The sequence below is a fragment of the Lepisosteus platostomus genome, chromosome 14, assembly GCF_059453375.1.
Source record: "Lepisosteus platostomus isolate fLepPlt1 chromosome 14, fLepPlt1.hap1, whole genome shotgun sequence".
Taxonomy (NCBI): domain Eukaryota; kingdom Metazoa; phylum Chordata; class Actinopteri; order Semionotiformes; family Lepisosteidae; genus Lepisosteus; species Lepisosteus platostomus.
Genome location: NC_142624.1, coordinates 3194229 through 3209965, shown reverse-complemented (window position 1 = coordinate 3209965; position 15737 = coordinate 3194229). Strand labels below are relative to the sequence as shown.

The following is a 15737-nucleotide window of genomic DNA, read 5'->3' as shown; positions in this document are numbered from 1 at the left end:
CTTGATCTCAAAACAATCCAAGTCATACTCTCATTTGTCTTTCAACTTGTTTTTTCTACCTATGCCTTTATATGAAATGTGGCTCTCTTACCTAGATGAGGAGGTGATAACCAGTCATTGTTACTTACAGGGAGGCAAAATACATTGATTACAGCTAGAAATGAACTTGCACAAGATGAGATTCTCTTAAAGGTCCTAGAAAATTTTAGACAGTTTTGCTTCTACATTTGCGAGCTCTGACAGCAATATAAGAGAAAAAAAGCAAAGAGCATATCCCAAAAACCACACCAGGAAATGTTTTGCGTTTAAGTTTCCTCTAGGGTTCCAATTTTATTCATCATCGGGACTTGATGCATCCAAGTTTAGGATAATTCAGTTTTGGCACCTTTTTAATTTTTTATTTCCCCCTTTAAACAACACAACGCGAATCAGAAAAGAAAAATGACTAAGGCTGTGTGAAATTGAAAAATAAACACATACATTATAAATAAACAAGTAAAATAAATTAATCTTTTTTTCTTTAAAAAAAGCGGTTTTGTTGTTCGTATTGTGTTCGATTTACCCAAAGCGTAAAAGAAAAAAAATACACACAAAACAGTTAACATTTTGACATGGTGTCTTCGCGTTTCCTTATATTATTTTTTTAAAACTCAAGTTTTTTTTTTCCCCCAAGAGCAGATTTGCTGTATTTTTATTTTTTATCTTTTAGCATGCACGTAAATTTCTTTGTTTTGCGAGTCACTTAGCTTCGGCTGTTTTTTTTTTAATATCTCGAACTTGTAGTTTGTATCGTTGTTTCGATTTCTCTTTTTTGCAGGTATTTTTTATCGTCGTCTTCTTTTTCGTGGCTTTTTTTTTTGTTCTATTGTTGTTGTTGTTGTTGTTGGCGCCGTTAGAAAACGAGTCCTTTTTTCCCCCTGAAAGGTGTACCCCCGCTGTGTGTCTTACCCTCCTTCCCGTAGTCGTGGCCCGTTCGTCGGTAACGGAAACCTAACTGAGGTCGAGGCCGCACTCCTACCAACGACGAGTAAAAAGAGCGAAGACAAAGGGTACAAAAAGAGAAGTTTCTTTTAAAAGAATAGAATTTGTCTAATATTTGCTGTCAGTGGCATTTTATTTCCACCCACCACGGCTGCGCCAAGGTGGGCTGTCACTTTTAGTTTATGTTTTGTTTTTTTCCTTTCGACTTCAGTCCCAACGAGCAAGCGAGTCCTTTTGATTTTTCACTGCGGCCTAGGCGAGTCTCCGTCCATCAGGTACATGTAGCTCGTACGTTTCACATTGAAGATTTTGCAGAGTTTTAATCCCCACGGCGTTTCATTTCACAGTTTAATGCAGAAGACCAAAAAAAAAAGAAAGAAATAAAACACGTAAGTCAGGGGTGGGGGCGAGAGGGGGGGTGGGGTGGAGAAGCTGTAGCCCCGTCTGAGTTGAGGAGAGAGCAGCGAAAAGACGAAGCCAAAAAACAAACAAACCGCATAATAAAAAAAAATAAACATTAAGCTTCCGTCCCCCTCTTCAAAAAACCCGTACCCCCACCCAACTTTACAAACACAGAACTGAAAGCACCCTCCCCCCTTTTTTTTCCCAGCCCAGCCCTATCACAATTCCAAAATCTCAACCACTAGGCCCAAACCTGGAACCAGTCCGTCTCTTTATAAAATTCTTTAAGTAATGGTAGATGGGAAATCATGCATTTTTTTAGATCTTTTATACTTTTTTTTTTCCTCAACATGGAATTGGTAATATATATTTTTTTCTTCTGTCAGCTTTTTCTTTTTTTTTGTCGTCACATCTGGGCTCCTCGTCTCCCCCCCTCTCCTTCCCTTTTCCCCCTTTCTCCCTCGCAGTGTCCCGTCCCCCCTCCCTCTCCACCCTCCGGGCTCTCCTCTCCCCGTTCCTCCCTCGCTCCCTCATACGGGGGTGGTGCGTCGGTTGGCTGTGTTGGTGTGTGAGGAGTCCTTCAGGTCCTTCTGGATGCAGTTGTGCACCTGCAGAAAGTTATGGTCCCTCTCCGAGTTGTATGTGGCCGTCGGGGTGGTCGCGGGCTTCATGTCCCGCGTCAGCGTGTACATGGAGATTTCGGTGGTGGGGAGGGTGTTGAAGCCCTTGAGCCCCACGGGGGAGGTGTCCCGGGAGTGCGAGGGCTCCGTGGACCGGGAGCTGGAGCGACTGCGCCTGCCATAGCGATATCGGTAGCTGGGGATGCGAGTGATGGCCGAGCTCTGCAGGTAGTCGGTGGAGCGGACCCCCGCCCGCAGCTCCTTGTGCCGGTCGATGAACATGTGCACAGCCAGCACCCCCACCATCTCGGCGATGATGAAGGACAGGGCCCCGAAGTAGAAGGACCAGCCGTAGGAGTAGCTGTTTTTCTTGGAGTCGCTCTTGGAGGGGTCCCCCGCGTTGGCTGATATGTACACGATGATCCCGATGATGTTGCTCAGTCCTGCGGGGCCGAGGGGGGGGAGGAGGAAGAGGAGGGGGAGGAGCAGGAGGAAAACGTGGAGAGAGGGGGGTTTGGGGAGAGAGAGAGAGAAACTGCGGTCAGAAATGTTCCTCGGAAGTTAGCACGCATCACTTGAAGCCGCCTGCAAACTACCCTTTGAAGAACAATATTCAGATCCTGTCTTTCAAACCCTCATAAATAATCACCTGAGACGCCTTCCTTGACGTACCTTGGCCAAACGTGATAAGTGATGAAGATCTACGGGAGAGCACAAACCGAGATCGGTTTGAAACACAGACTAGATGTTTATAAAAGGGCACACAACATGGACAGCGGTAGCCTGCTCCGCCAGGCCAGCCCTCAGGGGAAGCCCACGGGGGGTAGAGAAAATGTGGGAGACAGAGAAACAGCCGGAGAGGAGCACTGGAGGCCCGACTGACAGAAACTGGAACGACGTGGAGATCAAAGGAGAGGACAGAGCAGCATCGAGCCTGCTTGAAACCTCCTGAGTTTTATCAGTTGTTTTTCTCTCCTCTTAGTATTTTATATTCCATGCAAGCACTCTATATTATAAATCACCTACAAGACATCCAACCAGATTTGCAAAAGTCCTGTATTGTTTATCTTCTATGTAAATGTCACCATATGTATAGAACCCAGAAAGTAATAGTAGCAATTCAGTTGGAATACATCAGTCTGCCTTCCTGGCCTGAATGAAATTTAGCTGTGTAGATCAAAGGGAACATTTCCATTTTCTAACAACTGTAACGATGTAACTGCTGCACTGTACTGTGAATGAGCAGAATGTTATTGTTTTCCTGCCTATTGTTTATACATTGGCTAATGACATATTACTCGACTAATTAACCAGGAATATGATCATTTTCATACTTGGGTACCATTCTGTGCCATATTAAGATTAAGTTTGGGTATTGGAGGGAATATTCTAAAATCAAGGACCAATTGGAGATTATAACAAGAAATAATAAGCATTTGTTTTTCATGCAAATTTTTACTTTGCAAGTGGTTTTGAAGGAATGAATTAAGCTCTTATAGCACGGAATGACAATATTTTTCTATATGACATTTTTTTCCCCTCAGGATTGTCAGCCACATTTGTTTAATTGCATCAGCATAAATTAAAACTACAGATGCAGTGGTTTGTTTTGCTATATTTTCAGACTTGTACCTCTTTGCCATCCCACTTTATTTTATCTCCGAATGAGTAACGGGGGCAAACTTACAGAAACCGAAGCACATGCAGAATTCTAGCTCTTTTTGTTCTTTTGTTCTGTCAAAAAAATCTGTAACTGTGTGAAGTTCACATGATAGATTGCTAGGAAAGTATGTCAGGGACAGTGTATTTTTAGAGTTTAATCCCAGTGGGTCCTCCTTACCCCTAGCAACAGGAAAAAGAAAGACCAAGCCACAAATATCTGAACTGCAAGTCTACAAGAAGATCCTGTTTTCTTGGCCAATTCAATCAGCTACTGTACTCCTCAGAGCTACGCAACACTCTAGATCACTAGTAGGGATTCAGAACTCGATCACCTTGTTTCCACCACAGGCTCAGTGAAACTCACTGGACCCGCCTCCAAAAGTTTCAAAATCCATCAGAAATGAGACAAGATGTGGGACAGATGGGCGGATTAGGAATAGATAACGCAGAGCCAACAATGTGTAACAATACATTTCCATAAACACATGTAGGCTTCAACTGGTCCCAAAGGAAGCGTTATTAACTACCTTCACATGAGCATACGATCTTTGGCTGAAACTCTCTTTCTTCCTCGCGACTTCATGCCTTGTTAATTGAATTCCCTTAGTCTCGTAGTGGGGAAAAAAGTGCAATAGGGAACTTTGTCTGCGTACGAAAACACACGACTTGAGAGCACTATAAGGTGGCACAAGTGTTTAAGGGCACAATGTGACTATATGAGAGAGAATCAGGTTTTTTCTTTGCAAACAGTTGAGAATGATTGTTGTCTTCCATGATTTTTGGATCGGAAGCTGACTTTTTCTTGTACCTGTTTTTTTGTATAGTTTTGTATCTCCGGCTGCCTGGAAGGGCTGTCTGATAGCTCAGAATTGCAAGGAATGGGCCCAGTGCCCCGTCAAAAAACTCTGTAAGTATATATAAAACTATATAAAAAAGTATATATAAAAACTTTAAAATAAGAACAACAAAACACAGAAAGCCAGGAAAACAAGCCAAAGTCCAGAGCTGGGAAGAGAACACAAGCGCAGTTCAAAGGGAAAGTCTAAAAACAGGCCAAAGTCCAAAACCAGGTATGTAATCCAGGAAAAGCAAATCGCCAGGAGCAGGAGCAGTGAAGTGAAGTGAACAAAACACAAGGACAAAAAACAAGGAGCAGCAAACAAGAGAATGAGTCAGGGCAAGGAGGAAAATGCCATCAAAGGCAACACTTCAAGAAAGTCAGAATGTGGAGATCAGTGCAGAGGAAAACAATACTGACCACAGCATGGTCAGAGAGCAGGGTTTGAACAGGCCTGAGGGGGGAAGGCGTGGTCACCTAAGGACACAAGACCAGGGATTGGCTACTGCTTGGTCTCGGCCTCCGCCGCCAGGCAGGAATAGCGACTAGAGCGTGGAGTGCCCCCTGGTGGCGAGATGGCGGAACCATAACTCTGCCCTTAGATGGTTTCAAAGAACTCAAATCGTTCCTTGGGTGCAATTGTCCCCCACTAGTCTGCTTCGATGCTGCAGTTCGTCGTGGTGGCCTTGAGGATGTCTTTGAATTACTCCCTGTGCCCCCCATCTTGAGTGTAGGCCATGTTTGAGCTCGGAAATAGAGACCCGATTTGGGATTCCGGAGTTGGACATCCGGACGACACGGCCCGATCAGCAAAGTTGACGATGGTTGATCATCCCCTCAGTGCTCACTGTGTTTGCTCATGAGAGGATGTTCGCGTTGGGTCATTTGTCCTTTGGCTGTATTCACATGATATTCTGGAGGCAGCATTGCTAAAACCTCTCTTGTGCTTTGAGGTGTCTCCCGTGTCTACAACTTGCCTATTTAGAGTAGGGGAGGGATCATAACTACTTCATGACAAGTCTTGCTTGGGACACCAGCATCCATATTATACTGCCCCAGTTCATAGGCTATACTTTCAGTCTGAAGCTCTGGGCAATCCCTGCTAGATGTGTCCATCAGGTGTATGATGTTCCAGGCCTTGAATCCGATTTTTGTAACCTTGTTGTTTTAGACTTAGGCAAAGGTGATCCCACTAGACAAGGTCATTTTGTCAGGAAAAGGTGACAATGCCCATGTGGGGTGAGCAGAAGGGATCCTTAAAAGGGCTGCTCACTTGCCTCACAGGGCTCATGTGCTAGATCTTCTTGTTGCGTCTTGTAGCTGCCATCACTGTGCCAGTCTGTGACCAGTCCCGTTCTCCTCTTCATTATCTGATTGGCCCTGGGGCTGCAGTGCACATGCTGGAAGATGGTGTTTCCACTGAATGCGCAAGTGCAAGACCTCTTGGCTCATGCAGAAGCTGTCTCTGCTGGCGGGACTGGTCTGGACCTTTGGACGTCTCCTTCCTTTGCAACCTTCATCCAACGTCCCACCCATGAGATCCCGGCGTCATCCTCCGCCAGCTCTTCCGCTCGGGACTTGAGGAGCCGGGGCTGTGGGGTGAGTTCAAGAGGGGTTCACCGGAGGGGCCGATGGGTGGCTCTTTAAATTGAGGCAGAGCTCGGCTCAGGTTTCCACGGCGTGACTGAACAGCTGGAAATCCCCCTGCATTTCACCACATACATCTACCCATGTGTCCAACCACCACAGCATGACACAGCGCACTCAAGTCCAAGTGAGATAAGTAACTGCCAGCAAAAACCGTGAGTGTGTTTTCTTGGCTTTGCCTTAAATAGCCAGATAGCGAGCCTTTTGGACGTACTACTATATAAATAATCATAATTACCCTGACTAATTGAACCAATGAATCAATGTGACCTATTGCTATTACACAGAAATATCCAGTAACATTGACTGAAATAGATTTATACATTAATATTTCAGCATATACCCAGACATTGACATATATACTGTATGTATGAGAAATCTATATCAATATATCTGAAAATTTTCCCGACAAAAAATTGAAAATACAGTGTAATATGTTGTTCAATGCTATGTATATAGCAGTAATGTATATTAATTTATATTTAATGTATATTAAATTATATTACAGACACATACACATTCAATGTGTGCTCTAGAAATTCATATATGAGTGGATACACTGTCACTGGAACCCAATAAAATGACATTAATAGATAAGCCAATATATAAAATCCTGGAAGACACTGATAAAGTCATATCAGAGGACCTACAATGAAACAAGGACCTTAGAACACAAGTAGAAACTAGGAGGAAGAAGGGAGAACAGGAAAGTGACTGACTGAGATACTTGGACCCATAAGCTGCTCGCAGCCTCTTGACCTTGATGGGATGTATGGCCTTGTCTTCCTTATGACCTTACAGTATGTTCAGAGCCAGAGCCTATTCTGGCAAACATCAGGCACAAGGCAGGGTACACCCTGGCTGGGACGCCAGTCCATCACAGGACACACACAGACATAGACACACCCCCACTCGCACACCAGGGCCAATTTTCCCAGCAGATAACGAACCCACTAGTATGTCTTTGGACTGTGGGAGGAAACGGGAGCACCCGGAGGAAACCCACACAAACACAAGGAGAACATGCAAACTCCACACAGATAACAGCCCAGGAATTGAACCCAGGACCCCAGTGCCGCAAGGCAGCAATGCTAACCCCTGCGCCACTTATTTTCATAAGCTCAGAAATGTAGAACGTTTCCAACTTTCCGCTACACATGAGAGGAAGCCATTCAAGAATCTAAGTGCTTCATGGGGCTGATTTTGAAACAAACCAGAATATCAGCTCCAACAGCATGGCCTGGTACCTTTTGCCAGTCTCCTACAATCCTCTAAGTAAAGACAGCCTCCTGTCCTCCGTTTCAGACGCACTTCCATGCCCTTTCCACTTGTCCAGCCTTATTTGTGTCTCACACTCCCTGTGGATTTGTCATCTCTGTCCAGGACTGAAAGGGTTCAGTCCCTCGGCAGTCTTCACGGCAAGAGACCGATCCCCCCAGCTGCCTACCTGCCGATACGAAGAAGATGCCGGCGCTGAGGATGATGTTGTGCCGCGTCTTGTAGAACTCGCTGGCTGCGATGCACAGCCCCCCCATGAACAGCAGGATGACGCTCAGAATGGGGAAGATGCTGGAGGCACGTACTGCACCTACACCGGGGGACAGAGGCGGACAGTGAGACCGGCGAGCTTTCACCCGGGAGATGCAAGACATATCACCGGAAAAAAAACAACAACTTTAAATGTCATTACGTTTCAATAATTCCCTTTAAGGCAGAAAAGAAATATAAGAACACCAATACGGATGTGAAGAGATGCATTCCAGAATAATATTGCGGTATCTCAACGTATTCCAGACACACCAGGTAAAAAAGATTGCAAGATATGTTAGGAGGAACCTGCAATAAAAAATATTTCATTCTGGCATTCATTCATATGTTAGTCGGGCATATTCACACTTTAATAGAATTTCTTGTCTTATTTTATATTGCGAGGAAAATCTCAATACGCAGCTTCCTGTGCGTTTCTGTCGTCACTGTGATTTCTCTTATTTTGACATGTTCTCCGTTGAAACTCTAAATACACAGAATCAAAAATATTATGTAGTTTAGCCCGGTGGGGCTGCTGGTACAGAACGAACACTTTGTGTCGTCCAGGTCAGGGCGGCTGTTGTGTGTCTCCCAGATGGGGGCTACACTTAAGGGGTACACTATGTGTAAACCACTTTGGTATGAAAAGCACTATACTTTGTAGGTCTCTAACTAATTAATCAGTTCAACATTTAATTGTGACCTCAATTGAAATTGGATTTCAAGAAGGACCCCTGAATGGCAGGAAGAAAGCTCCAGGTCAGAAAAAAACGTTCTGAGAAAACTTGCTTATGTCTGCACTTTTCCAAGCCCGAGATTTATGGTCTTTTATATCTCCTGATCACCTCTGGAAGTGCATCAGCATTAAGTGTGTCCATGTACCTTTCAGTGAATTTATGGATGGATGTCACAAGCCATGACATCTAGTTTAATGTGTCTTTAAAGAGAGGACATACCATCTGTGCCCATTAGCAAACCTGTCACTGATGCTCTGATGCTTTTATATGATTGGAAAAGCCTAATAACCAGTCATTAGCAGGGGTACCCAAAACCTAAAATTCTGGAGTGCAGCAATGTGGTTTTTTTCCTCAAAAGTGGTAATTTTACCACAAATTACTTTACAAAAGCGAAGATTTATCTATTTGGTCACAATTATCATTGTCTCTTGGTCTGTTAGAGGTGATGGAGTGTGAAAATCTCATCCATCCTGCAGGGTTAAGCCCCCTGACAGACACACAGACTAATGGCTCCTTGATATAGCTGTGGCCACTCTTACAGGTCTTTGTAATTTGCTAACATGTCTGAAAGCTTGTTTTACCATTAAAATTCATCACTTGAACCTGTTGGAAATCCTGTTCATTGCAAGATGAGGTTTCCTTCTTGTTCCCATGTTCCCACTCTTGACTGCCATGTATTTAGTGTCGGTCAATGATAATAAGAGAAAGACAAGCTTTAAATTACAAAAAAAAAATATCGGAGGTGACTGATAATCTCTGCTTGAAAAGATTTTTTGTCTAACTACATCTGCAGCACTTCCTTAGCATCTTGTCTGGAGTTATGGCCCTCTAAGTAATCTGAGAAGCATTAGTGCTGTGAAATCCACACGTTTGTTCAATAGTGGAAGACACATCTGTGTTTGACAATGCATGTTGGTTTGTTTTTCCTTTGTACGAAAGGCGTGAGGATTAGCCTATAAATAAGTCAGGGGAATCTCCAGGAAAAGCTAAACATCTGTTGTTCTGGTCTGCCATTTTCAGGAAATACATTTTAGCAAGGTTCCTCGTCAAGTCTGCAGACTATGACTGGCACAGTGGTACAGTGGCACACTCACTATGACTGACTAGCAAGGTGACACACTGACTATGACTAACTGACACAGGGGCACACTGACTATAACTGACTGGCATAGGGACACACCGACTATGACTAACTGACACAGGGGCACACTGCCTATAACTGACTGGCATAGGGACACACCGACTATGACTAACTGACACAGGGGCACACTGCCTATAACTGACTGGCACAGGGACACACCGACTATGACTAACTGACACAGGGGCACAGTGCCTATAACTGACTGGCACAGGGACACAATGACTATGACTAACTGACACAGGGGCACAGTGCCTATAACTGACTGGCACAGGGACACAATGACTATGACTAACTGACACAGGGGCACACTGCCTATAACTGACTGGCATAGGGACACACCGACTCTGACTAACTGCCAGTTTGCTGACAAAATCACTAGATCGGGTCTTCCCTTCTCCTTGGTGCTCTCTGATGCCAGTGTCTGTCGACGTGATCTCTGAATGACTTCATCGTTCCCAGAACTGAGTTATCAGTCTGCTTCATGTGACCCTCTGGAACATTTTCAGCTTGTGAAAAAGTACAGGTTTGGGGTCGCTTGCTGCGAGAGTGGGTTTGAAAACTATACCAGCATGCACCAGGGCTGGACCGAAGGGGGGCCGGCATTTTTTCGGCCTTGGTGGAGAAAGAGCATTTTCAATTTGCAGCAAGGCTCACTTCTGCAGCTCTTGCCTTGCCGGTTTTGTCAGGCCATCATGTGTTTGTTTCACAGTCTGAGCCTGGTCTAGGTCTGGCTGCAAAACTCATCCTCCCATCGCTCCACCCCTTATCCCCCGCCCTCTCCCCCCCTCCTGTGGTGGATCTGTCTCCCTCTGTGGTTTGTGAAAGTGGGTTAGGTGTAGTGTTACAGCCAGCGGCCCAATTAAAAATTAAAGGCGTCTTCATTCTCGGATGCCCTACGCTGAGGACAACTGTGTTGCCCTCTCTCTCCCTCTGCTAACCCAGCTCGCTGTACCCCTTCTGACTCCGACATTAACGAACATTCACCGTGCATCGCTCTTGCTTGGAATTCGATAGCCATTTTCTGCAGAATTCTCCCTGTCCTTTATTTCTCCTTATACTTACGGCTGCTGGGGAAAAGTGACAGGCCCTGGAGTGACCTTGCAGGCCTCATCATCATCATCAGCCAGCTTGGACCACCAGTTCCCTAGAGGTTGCGCACATTGACTGAGCAACTCAGGACTGGGAGGGGTCAAAGTTCACCAGGGGCTCTGTGGCTGTGAGCTCCCAGATTTGGTTGATACTGACAGAGAGGCCCAGGAGCGTGCAGTGACTTCAGTGAGATTTGCATCAACCCCTTTTCACTGTCATTGATCTCCAGTGTTGCCGTGTGGGGAGGAAATGATCGTACCTGAGTGCAAGTAAGATGTCAAGAGATTTAAGTCAAAGTCTGGGGGAGGTTATAAACAAAGCAATCTGATGACCTCTGGCAGCTCTGAAAAGCTGGGATGAAGGAGCCTTGTCTTGACAGACAGAGAACAGCCACTGTGTGACACACTGTGATGTGACACACTGGACAATCACAGCCCGACTGTGTCTGCGGACGGAAGGCCAGTTTATCATGGAACCACAGAGGGAAGGATTAAACAACAGGGCAAACTGGAACAGACACAGAATACTCAATCAAACTCTGGGGGGGAGAACATGCAAACTCCACACAGACAGTCCACCTCAGACCAGAATCAAACCTAGAACCCCCCCATCGTGCATAAAACAAACCTTTGTAGGATGAACCTCAAAGACAAACTTGTTTCCAAATTAAAGTAATTAACCCCCTTTCTTGGAGCAGGTACAAATCTTGCTCACATTCACACTCCACTTCTAGTTGACTCACAGAAGGTTGTTCCGGCTTTCATTCTAACTAAGCGCCCGATTACGTAATAGATTCTAATTCTAAGCAAGATCAGCTATGATTAACACGATCATTAATCACTGACTGAAAATTCCTATACGAGACCGAAGACCACAGGAATGCGGTTGTTCAGTAGCTTCGCCGCCGTTTCTCGACGCTGTAAAAATCCAACAGACTAATGTCTTTCTAGGAGTGTCCTCTAAGACGGTACAGACCTCCAGCAGCCTGTGAATCTTGACCTCAGTGTCGTCTTTATTTTGCGAGATTAAACTGCGTTGATTCTATTTTGAAACTGATTAAAAACAGAACCATCCTCTTTCCATCTACATCATTCACTGGAGGCTGAGATTGGGTACAGAAATATCCCTGAGTGGGAGTGTTTCAAAACTCCTGCAATTAAGTTTGAGATAGATATATATATATGCATATATATGATGCATTTTACTGCTGAAAGGACCAATCCATTATATATGAGTGTTTTTTCAAAAGCTCAAACCTGCCACAGCTGTTTCTCCCCGCATTGAATCAGCTTGAATCAGCCACTCTGACAGGCTCTTCAGCTCCACTAACCTGACACTCGACTCCGCACAGTTTCCCTGCCTCTGGAACCGGCTCAATGCCAACCCCAATCCATCGCCATGTGGGTCACCACTGGAGCGCCCCGAGATCTGTCCTGCTCGGATTTCAGAAGCTCGGGGAGGGCGGTGGGGGCGGGGTGTGTGTGTGTGTTGGGTGGGGGAGGTGGGGGGGAGGTGCTATTGGGAAAAACGAGGCCGTCTGCGGACAGCGACGCGGTGTCAGAGAAAATTCAGAACCAAGATCTGCAGGAAACGCCATCTTTCATGGGGGTTAACATGAGGCCTTGTCCGCTCCAGGCCCCTAAAGATCTCACAGTAGCGGTAAATAAACTACGGCTTAGGATTTTTCCACACAGCCTTTCGAGCTTTCGGGCTGTGGTCTAAGTGGGCTTCCCAGCCCTTCGGCTCCTGTTCCGCAGCTCGTGCTTTTTATCCCCTTAGTCTTTAACTCTTCTGGGCTGGTGCGCTAGTACTGGTACTGGGCTGGTACAGTAATGCTGTACTGCGCTGAAGAACACCTGACTGTTCTAAATGGTTTAGAGCATTTAAGTGGGAAAAAGTGATTGGCATTTCTAAACGAGTTATTACAATGTTTAAAAATGCAAGAAGAGAGGCACATTGGCGCAGGCGCCAGCATCGCTGCCTCACAGTGCTGCGACCCTGGGTTCCAGTCTGGACCCGTGGTGCTGTCTGTGTGGAGCTTGCATGTTCTCCCTGGGTTTGTGAGGGTTTCCTCCAGGTGCTCTAGTTTCCTTCCACTGGTGGGTCCACTGGCTTCTCGGAAGACTAGCCCTGGTGTGATTGTGTCTGTCTGCCCTGTGACGGACTGGCGTCCTGTCCAGGGTGTACCCTGCCTTGCACCTGCTGTGACGCTCTACTGGATGAAGCAATGGTGAAACATATTGTGGTGCTTGTCATCCTGCTTTTCCTTCAATACTGCGTGTTAAGGACTGCTGTTAATCTCAGCACCCTAGGAGCCTGTGTGAGGAAAGGATGGGAGAGGAGTCACAGGCTGGGGCTTGATATGGGAGAGCAGCAACGGACAATGGGAGAAATCCAGAGGGGCCCTACCCCTTTAACTGCTCAGCACATCCAGCAAAGGTTTCAGCGGTTTTTTTTGCTGCAGTGTTCTCTGTAAGCCTCGGTGACTTACGATTTAATTAGCCCACTTCAGGGAGCACTATTAATTGCTCTGAGTTATGAGCTGAATGGACAAGAGCTTTGTCTCCCCTACCCCCATTAATATGTCCGCTTACAAGGATCCGCATTGTCTCCGGGAGAAGACCGGCAAGTTAACTTCCAGCAACGGTCCCATCCCGCAACAGACTCGGCTGCCCAGGGTCATCCGAAAGGATTTACAGCTCAACTAAATATCTCCAGCACAGGAACTTCCAGATACACTCTATTTCCTTTCCTTACAAGAGGGCAAGCAATCTGTTCGCTGGGGCTTTTCCGTTACCCTCTTGCTCAAGATGGGTGTCACAATTTGGGATTATTACACCCCACACCTACCCACACCCCCCCAACAACACAGGTTTCTCACCCAGCGTGTATTCCACATCAGCAGTGATTACAACATTTGGTTTCTGAAAACTAAAATCCCACTTTTGTGGAGGTTTTCTCGACCAACTTCTGGACAATGCTTAAAGCTCAAAGAGGGAATTAGGTTAGGAGCACAGAGGTACAAAGGTAATGTCAGACGGAAACCAGGAGGACTTTCTATATACAAGGACTTGTGGTTGTTTGGCGCGAAACTCTTGCCCTCTTGAGAAGGAGGCTCTGGGGTCAACGAGCTACTGAGCAAGTGTAGGAGCACGATGGGCCAAACTGACGCACCTCCTCTCACCAGTAACCCCTCTTCCACCTGTAATCCTCTTTAACGTACAGCGGTGCCGGATTTCCCATTGTGCCTAAGGCCTACGAAATTTTTAGGGCCTAGGAAGGAGGGAAACACCAGTGACAAATGAGAAATGAGCTGAAACAACACACTTGGAGCTAGGTGCTCCGAATCAATGATCATCCGCTCTCTGGCGGCTGTTCCAGAAACCAGCGGTATCGAAGTGATGGCCGCTCGGCTCGCCCCATCAATCACGCGGTTTAGCATTGGAATCGCTGAAAGGGCAGCGTGTCAATCGACATAATTCGGTTGCCGTTTACCCCTCTTTTTGCACATTTGCATGGAGTGAACGTGCCTGGGGCCTACGCACACCAGACTCCGGCCCTGCGCACAGCGGGACAACAGGTGTCACCTGACATGGCTGGAAACTCATCCGGGGCTTCTTCCTTGCGAGACGAGATTTCCGTTCGCCTCCCGCGCTGCGAACCCGAGCGTTGTTCTCAGCACTGGTCAGCCTGCCCTCTCCTTTGTCAATGTTCCTCCCCGGAGGAGTGTAAGAAACAACAGGAGAACATCTCCAAGGGCTTCTTACATACGGCAGCGCTTTGCAGCCATCTGATTTTTCACCACAATGGCAGAAGTCTGCAATTTCCAACAGGCTCAGATTAATAGAGCGAGCTGTGCAAATTTAAAGTTGAATTCTGCTTGGCCGCGACCCTTCTTCCTAACGAATGCAAAAAGAGGCTGTGACATGCATTGCCATCAGCATCATCACCACTGCTCAAAGGGCTATTGTGGGCTCCTCTCGGATGGACATTCCTGTATATTGCAGCGTCCCACCCTGAATCATGAATCACACACTTGGTCCCACGATACACGAGCAGCGGTGGCCCCTGTTTCTGCAGACACAGTGCGATGGTTTCCCACTACTTAGCCAGACGAAGTTTCTGAATAAGCCCTGCTGGGGCATCTCCCCGCTTTTTTGCTGGACAGCCTGTGCTCTGGTGCTCAGTGGCAGCGCTGACAGAGAGACAGGCAGGAAAAAAGGGAAAATCGAACCGTATTGATCGGCACAACCGCAGTGTAGACTGGCGCCGGGCTGCTGTGAACACTGTGTACGCAGATAGCAACCCCCCACCCCCCCTCAAACATCACCGCCCAGCGACAATCCAGTCTCCAGAGGCGACCACGACGCTGAAGGACCCCACATACACACACACACACAGACACGGGGTAACCCTCCCTCTCCTTTCCCAGAAGACACCACTCCTCTCCACGCTCTGCGCTGGACTCTGTGTCTTCTGCTCCCTGCTCCAGCGGTGCTCGGGATCGATCCAGCTAATTTAACCCTCGCTGATGATAGCGACTCTACAGAAGATGGATGCGGTTCACAATTAGTAGCCACCCACAATCCACCTCCGCCTTTTCCTCCTTCAGGTGTGTGGAATGTCAGCATTCCATGGCAAAGCGCTGATCCCCGCGGGAGTCCGGGAGCTGGCCTTGTTGCTGAAGCCGATTCCCAGGCTTCATTCAGGAAACTGCTGGATGGGATTCTGGAACCAATTCACTCCCATCTACCAAACTAGAGCTAGGAACAGGCCTCCTCTCGTTTGTAATGGTTCTGATGTCCTCATCTGCACTGAAACCCCACTTCTAGGCATTGTCACAGTGTTGTCATTTCATACTGACATACCTCTTGGAGGTGTGTCACCAGACTAGAGGGACTGAGTGGTCTCCTCTTGTTTCTAACGATTCTGATCTCCACATGATTCGGTTCCATAGAAGAGTTTCTATCTTTCTGAGGGACTTGTCACTCCCACCTGCGCCTGGACATTGTTAATTAGGAGCCCTTGGGATAGAAGTCGTTAAGCAGAGGAAGGATGGGAGCCTGTTAGCTGAATTGCTCTGCAGCTCCCCA

General features: G+C 46.7%; 1 protein-coding gene across 1 annotated transcript in view; it reads right to left on the bottom strand.

Moving 5' to 3' along the window:
* Positions 1 to 297: 297 nt before the first annotated feature.
* LOC148648715 (voltage-dependent calcium channel gamma-2 subunit) overlaps positions 298 to 15737 on the bottom strand; it is a 65009-nt gene continuing 49569 nt past the window's right edge. Inside the window, exons 3-4 of the mRNA XM_088606541.1 lie at positions 7598 to 7738; positions 298 to 2446 (exon numbers count right to left, since the gene is read on the bottom strand). Of these exons, the coding sequence (XP_088462667.1) occupies positions 1914 to 2446; positions 7598 to 7738 (674 nt within the window). The 3' untranslated portion in view covers positions 298 to 1913. The remainder of the gene's footprint in view (positions 2447 to 7597; positions 7739 to 15737) is intronic.